At 48.6% G+C, this 7,324-nt stretch overlaps 1 protein-coding gene across 1 annotated transcript; it reads left to right on the top strand.

Annotated features, from left to right (window-relative positions):
• Positions 1-1,366: 1,366 nt before the first annotated feature.
• LOC113750580 lies at positions 1,367-7,013 on the top strand. The gene is made up of 2 exons (XM_027294541.1): positions 1,367-2,908; positions 3,003-7,013. Exons 1-2 carry the CDS (start codon positions 1,367-1,369, stop codon positions 7,011-7,013), a joined length of 5,553 nt encoding a protein of 1,850 aa, XP_027150342.1.
• Positions 7,014-7,324: the final 311 nt, after the last annotated feature.

Raw genomic sequence — 7,324 nt, 5'->3', positions numbered from 1 at the left:
CTCGAATGCCAAAACCTGTTCAGGAAAACAAATAACGTGGGGTGAGCTAAAGCTCAGTGGTGCCCCAAACATGCAATTATATAAAACAAATAGCAAATAATAACCCCAAGCTTAAATTCAACAAGTAGGAAAGCGTTTAACAGCACAGAGTAGGATACAGGGCTCTCAGGAGTCATTTTCCACAAGCTTGATCAAAATTAATCGCAGTTGACCCTCCGTCAACTCTCACTATCTAGGGTCCATGTAGATTCGTTATTTTTCCTTAACACGCTCCAACCAACTTACTCCCACCGGGCCCGTCCTTCTCACAAAAGGGTTTGGTATTACTCGAGTATACCTTTTTATAGCCTAGTCGAGGGATTCACCCAACGACGTCACAACAAGTGGTTACCTAGTCAGAATAAGAGGCCCTCTCACCCTAAGGTGTGGTACATTCCCCTGCCTGGTGGTTTAGTTGACGAGTCCAGGCTCCAGTCAACAGTTGCAAAGTTTTTGGTACTTGTTAGGATAAGAGGCGCTCCCACCCTCAGGTGTGGTACATTCCCCCACTCAGTATTTAACTAGTGCAAGCAAGATATTCGAGAAAACATTTCAAGCATTTCACCACTCGAAAGGGCTAGTGCGATAAAGTACACACTGCCCACTTCGATAGATCAGGAAAACCACATTCCAATTATCACATACAATCAAGAAAGCACTTTAACAAGTTAATCATAGAACAAGCACAGACACTTACCCAAAAGTGAAGCTCAAAGGTCAAGCTGGGAATCGAAGCCCACGTCCTCGCTAAACCCTAAAAACAAAGTTTTAACTATAAGTTTCACTATACATGTTCTTATTTTATATATAAAAGATTATCTGGTATATAACTAGTTCATTTCCTCGAAATAAATCAACAATTCTCTTAAAAATTAAAACTAATAAAAGTGATAGAATATTTCGTATGGTTTCTTTAAAGATACCTTTCTTTTTAGAGGGTGACTAAAACCAATTTAAATCAAACAAGTTTTCTTGCCGAACAAGTTTTCTATGCCTTTCAATTAAAATTATAAAAATCTAGTGTTTTTAACAATTTCCCTCTAAAACAACTAGCCAGGAAAAATTTTATGAAAAATTTAGAGTTTGGAAGTTAGTGCAATTATTTCTTAAAAGTAATAAAGCTAGTGTAAGCAAAGAAAAGAAACAACAAGTTAGCAAGGGTTAATCACTCCCAAAGGCACACACAAAATAAGTTCATTCAATAGCCATTCAGTAAGCTCCAAGTAGTGATTGGTTTAGGCGTCGAGTTGATTCGTTGGCAATTTTCTCTCTCTAAAAAATCTCTCTCTAATACGTCTTGCAAAGCCCTAGGGTTTTTCAGGTCTGCATGGAGGGTCCCCCGTGGCCGCCGCCGGCCACAGGGGGTGTGTCTGGAGGGGCTACGGCGTCCAGGTCCTTTGTCGACGTGCTCTCGGGGCCATGTCGGCTGGAGCCTTCTGTTCCAGATCTAGGTCGTTGCGCGACCTATCGAGGTGAACCGGCGCTTTTATTATCACAGAGTGATCTGCAATTGCTTTCGTCTCCGTTCAGCAATGCTTTGGTTGGTCGGTTTCCGTTTCGCCGGCCTCCAATGGAGGTCATCAGGGGTTTTTTTGTTTCACTGGGTCTCAAGGGAGAATGTGAGGTTGGCCTTCTGGATCTGAATCATGTTTTGATCAGACCATCTACTGAGGAAGATTTTACTCGTCTGTTCGTGCGGCGCTCTTGGTTTGTGAAGGGCACACAGATGCTGGTGTCCAAATGGACGTTGGATTTCAAGGCCCATCAGGACGCGACTTTTGCGCCTGTGTGGGTTTCCATGCCATCTCTTCCACTGCCGTTATTTAATTCGGTTTATGTTGCCAAACTTGCGAGCCTGCTGGGGCGTTGTCTGAAGATTGATTCGGCGACAGTGAAGCTCAAACGGCCTTCAGTTGCGCGGGTTCTGATTGAGATGGACGTCTCGAAGCAACCCCCTCCCCGCATTTGGATTGGGGAGAATCAGGAAGGGTTCTGGCAGGATGTGGAGTATGAATCCTGGCCGCAGTTTTGTGGTTTTTGTACGCGGTTTGGTCATGTCGAAGGAGAGTGTTTTAGGAAGCATCCGGATCTAAAACCGGTACGCAGATTGGTAACGGAGAGAGGGAAACCCAAGGAGGTTTACCGGCCTAAGGGTATCTCTGGCACTAATGGGCCGAGTTTAGGGCTCCTTAAGAACGGGGAGGATATTCAGCAGGCCGAGGGGACCCGGGATGCGAGTCTAGGCAGCGAGGGGAACGATAATGAAGCTGGGAGGTCAGAGCATGCTGAAACGGAGGGATTGGAACATGCAAGGGTTCGGGAGGCGCATTATGTGATGGAACAACAGGTCCAGGAGGGGTCACGTATTGTGGTGGAGCCGTCTAATCTGTTGGTGGAGGCTGAGGCACTGGCTGGGGCTGGTTCGGTTGCAGCATCTCCAACCGCGTCACCGGGGAAGGCTTCCCTGGAGCAGCTGCAAGGCTGGGAGAGGGTGGAGTGCGAGAATATCTTTGACGTCTTACACTCTCTTTCGGATATGGATATGCAGGATGTAGATCACATCCCAGCCAGGTCGGCGTCCCAGGAGCGACCTGCTAGGCAGGGACATAGACGGCAGTGTTCGGATGGGGATAGGCCAGGGGAGACAGTGCCATGGGAGCAGTTAAAACAATTCCAGACAGTGTTGCATCACAGGTTGACCGCTGCCCCGACTGGTTCAAGAATAGGGAAGGAGATCCTCGAAGGGTTGGATCGGCCAGTCGTGGAGAGTGGTCAGTTAGGGGATAGACACAAGGGTGGTAGGCAGGCTAAAACATCTCTCCGCAAGGGTCAATCCCAATCTCAAACTCATTATTCTTTGAGATCTTATGTTAAATCCGATTAAGTTTCTTGTATGGAATATTCGTGGGGCTTCACGTAAAGATTCACTGCGTTATCTGAATAATATATGCAAAACTAATAAGATAAGGTTGCTAGTTCTTCTGGAACCATTATCGGAACCAGCACAGCTTGAGGTGGTTCGTCGGTTTCTTGGGTTTGATAAGGCGTTGGGGGCGTTGAATAACAAGCTGTGGGTTTTCTGGTATACTGACTTGTCACTGAGCTTCAGGGAATTGGCGGAGCAACTTCTTCACATGCACATTGCTTTCCATTCTGGATGTTCAGTGCAGCTCTCGGCAGTATATGCGCGGTGTTCAAGGGTGGGGAGACGCGAACTGTGGTCGGCAATGGAAGGGTTGGCGGGAGAAGTGCAGGGGCCATGGTTACTGGCAGGAGATTTCAATGTCATCACCTGTATGGAGGAGCGTATGGGTGGGGCTCCGGCAAATGTAACAAATATGGAGGAATTCAATGAGTCAATTGGTAAGTGTGGTTTGGCCGAGGTCCCTTTCGATGGCGCCGGGTTTACATGGACGAATGGTAGGATGTGGCAGCGGTTGGATAGGGCCTTAATGAATCGGGAGTGGGCAGATGGATATGAGCTCTCGCATGTCTCCCACTTGGCCAGGGGACGTTCGGATCATGCTCCGCTGCGGATTTGTTGTCAGAATGGGAGTCCTAGCAAACGGTCTTTCAAATTTTTAAATGTTTGGCGGCATCATTCGGGTTTTAAGGATGCGGTGCACAATTGTTGGCAGCAGCCGGCAGAGGGGGAGGGTATGACGAAGTTTTATAACAAGTTACGGGTGGTCAAGGGTGGGCTGCGTGTGTGGAACGCCCAGGTGTTTGGAAACATTTTTAGTAAGGTGAAGGAGGCTGAGGCAATTTTGAAACAACGTGAGGACGAGTTTGACAATGGGAGAGGTTCTGTGTCCAGGGCAGTGGTGGAGGAGGCAAAGGCGGCTCATGCAAGGAGCTTGGCAACGGAATGTGAATATTGGCGGCAGAAGGCGGGAATCAAATGGCTACAGGTGGGGGATGCTAACACGGCTTACTTCCACTCTCGTTACCGTCAACGCCGAAATGATAATTTTGTGTCTCGAATCAAGGATCCGGCAGGCCCATGGATGGAGGATATTCATGATATCAGGAGGTCTGCAGTGGAGTTTGTGTCCTCTTTGTTTGAGTCGGAGCAACATGGGTGGCATGCTCCGGGCCTTCCCTTTACGTTGCCTAAACTATCGGCAGTGGATAACGATATGCTGTTGGCGGTTCCAGGCATGGAAGAATTGCAGGAGGTGGTGCATGGGTTCGAGGTTGATAGTGCTCCTGGGCCTGATGGGTTTGGAGCGGGTTTTTACCAATCCTGCTGGGACATTATCAAAGCAGATTTGCTGGAGGCGGTGCAGGCATTTTTTCAGGGTATGAGGTTGCCTAGGAGTTTTACTAGCACTTCTATTATTTTGCTACCCAAGATTGCGGGTGCCAGGTACTGGAAGGACTTTCGGCCTATTAGCCTTTGCAACACCTGTTCGAAAATTATCTCTAAGATTGTGGCGAATCGGTTGGGGAGAGTCCTCCCTGCGTTAATTTCTCCATGGCAAACTGGGTTTGTGTCTGGTAGGGGGATAACAGATAATATTCTTCTCACGCAGGAGCTGGTAGCGGATTTAGATCGGAGGTTGAGTCATCCGAACCTCATGTTAAAATTGGATATGGAGAAGGCGTATGACAGGGTCGAGTGGCCATTCCTGTTGTTTATGCTTCGGCAATTCGGCTTCGCGGAGCAGGTGGTAGATATTTTCTTTCGGCTGGTGTCTAATAATTGGTTTTCGGTGTTGGTGAATGGTGAGGCTGCGGGATTTTTTAAGTCTTCACGGGGAGTTCGACAGGGGGACCCGGTCTCCCCTGGCCTCTTTGTGCTGATATCAGAATTTTTAGGCCGGGGGCTGCATCACCTTTTAAGTAATCAGCCGGGCAGGAATTTTGTGTCAGCCGGGACCCAGGTTCCGTACCTAGCGTTTGCGGATGACATGCTGGTCTTTACCAGGTGCTCAGAGGAGTGTCTGGCCGCAATTAAGGTTTTTTTAGAAGAATATCAAGACGCTTCTGGTCAGAGGGTGAATGTCACCAAGAGTTCTTTCTTGTTGCCGTCGGGGGCTTCTTCGGGGCAGGAGCAGCTGGTGAGGAGGATCCTGGGTTTTCACAGGGGGGTTTTCCCGTTCACTTATCTGGGTGCCCCTATATTTAAGGGTAGGCAGAGGAGTGTGCTTTTTGATGGGATTTTGGCGCAGATGCGGGCTTTGCTAGGCCATTGGAGCACTAAGCTGCTTTCTTTTGGGGGTAAGCTGGTTTTAGCGAGACATGTTCTTGCGTCATTGCCTATGTATTTACTACAGGTGGTAAATCCCCCAAAGGCGGTGGTTACTCGGTTGGGGATCATTTGTAACACCTTCCTCTGGGATCAGAGGGGGGACAGGCGGACTCATTGGGCTTCATGGGATAAGTTGTGCTTTCCACTTGTGGAAGGGGGTCTGGGGTTTAGGTCGTTTAAGGACATGGCTCGGTCTTTTGCGGCAAAGCTTTGGTGGCGGTTCCGGAATGGTGGTTCCATGTGGGCGGAATTTATGCATGCAAAATACAGTAAGGGGAGGCATCCTTCGGAGGCATCATCAGCTCGGGCTTCGCCTACTTGGCGACGGCTAGAGGCGATTCGGTCGTTGGTGGAACCGCATATTCGGTGGAGTTTAGGTAAGGGCCTGGTGGATTTTTGGAAGGATAGATGGGTCCTTCATGAGCCGTTAGAGGAGGTTGTGGGTCGTCCGGAGAGGCCTCATTTTCTTGTTGCAGAATTTTTGACTAATGAAGGCTGGGATGAGGCGCGTCTTGCCAAGTGGGTTCCGAATTTTGTGTTGCGTGCGATCCAGGACATACCGTTCGATTTGTCGCAGAAGGACAGGTTGGTCTGGATGCTTTCACCGTCGGGTTCTTTTTCGGTTAAGTCGGCTTGGGAGCTGCTTCGCCTTCGGAAGCCGCACTCCTTGGTCGATTCCTTACTGTGGCCGTCGGCTTTGCCAGCAAAGATGTCTTTTTTGGCTTGGAGATTAGTGCGGAATTTCCTGCCGTTGGATGTTGTGTTACGGTCTCGAGGTTTGTCGATTCCATCTAGATGTGGGTGTTGTTACCGGGAGGAGGAGGTGAGCTTGCATGTTTTTTGCACTGGCCCGGTAGCTTCGCAAGTTTGGAGGAAAATCTCTAGCCGGTTTGGGTTTAAGTTGGTGAATTGCTCGAGCATGGCGTCGGTGTTCATATCTTGGTATTTCTCGTCTCCTTCAGTGTCAAAAAACCACATTCGGGTGATGATGCCAATTGTGGTTTGTTGGTTTCTATGGGCTGCCAGGAATCAGGAGCGATTTCAGGGAGTGCGTTGGGAGGTAGATAGGATAATCCGCGATGTGGATGGGTTTTGGGAGCAGCTTGGAAGGGCAAATAAGCTTCAACGGTCGCATTTCACGGGGGATGGGGATTGTGAATTGCTCCAACGTATTAAATCCCCTCCTAGGAGACGGGTTCCCTGTGCGGTTGCCTGGGATAAACCGCCTTTTGGGGTGCTAAAATTGAACTCGGACGCCAGTGTAATCCATGGTCAGGCCAAGGGTGGGGGTCTACTGCGTGATTGTCACGGGACATTGGTCTTTGCGTACTACAAGGAACTCGGGGAACAGGATGTTTTAGGGGCAGAATGTATGGCATTATTGTGTGGCCTACAGTTGTGTTTACAAAGGGGGTTGCGGCCTTCGTTGGTGGAGGTGGACTCCAAGGCTTTGGTGCAATTGGTGGGTTCTGGGGCGAGTGCAAGGTGGCCTTTGTGTAACGATTTGCGGAAAGTGAGGGGCCTCCTGGAGGGTTTTTCTGCTTCCATCTCTCATGTTTTTCGAGAGGCCAATTTACCTGCAGATAGATTAGCTGTGGGGGGGCCAACTAGCGGTCAGGTGTATGAGCAGGAGATCCAGCTTCCGGCAATGGTTAGGGCTGCTATGGCGCTTGATTCACGTGGAGTGCCGGGGTTGCGTTGGTGCTATGAAGAAAGGTAGCGTAGGGGCAGTCTGTAATGTAGAACTAAAGGTTGTATTTGGGAGCGGTGGCTCCCCTTTTCGTTCCTTTTGCTTTCAATAAAATTTGGGGCGATAGTCCCTTAAAAAAAAAAAAAAAAAAAAAGTTAGCAAGGGTTTAAAAGTCCCGACACTCGAATTTTAGCATTATCGTACTATACTCAATTTCTATAGCTCGATACTAGGACAAAATACTTCAATAAAGCCTGGTCAAAAGTTCTCGAATTCAAAGGACCCAAAACGGACTTCACGATTCCAATTCATTTGCACATTATATTCCAAGTCGCCAATAT

This window comes from Coffea eugenioides, chromosome 10 (genome assembly GCF_003713205.1).
Source record: "Coffea eugenioides isolate CCC68of chromosome 10, Ceug_1.0, whole genome shotgun sequence".
NCBI classification, from domain to species: domain Eukaryota; kingdom Viridiplantae; phylum Streptophyta; class Magnoliopsida; order Gentianales; family Rubiaceae; genus Coffea; species Coffea eugenioides.
Note: the sequence above shows the minus strand (reverse complement) of the source record. Positions and strands in the feature narration are given on the sequence as shown.

What these genes read in the sequence shown, in the direction of transcription:
- LOC113750580 (XM_027294541.1), top strand. Translation starts at nt 1,367, where the DNA reads ATGGAGGGTCCCCCGTGGCCGCCGCCGGCCACAGGGGGTGTGTCTGGA. An exon ending in ATTATTCTTTGAGATCTTAT is followed by an intron (nt 2,909 to 3,002) that starts GTTAAATCCGAT and finishes AAAACTAATAAG; the next exon opens with ATAAGGTTGCTAGTTCTTCT.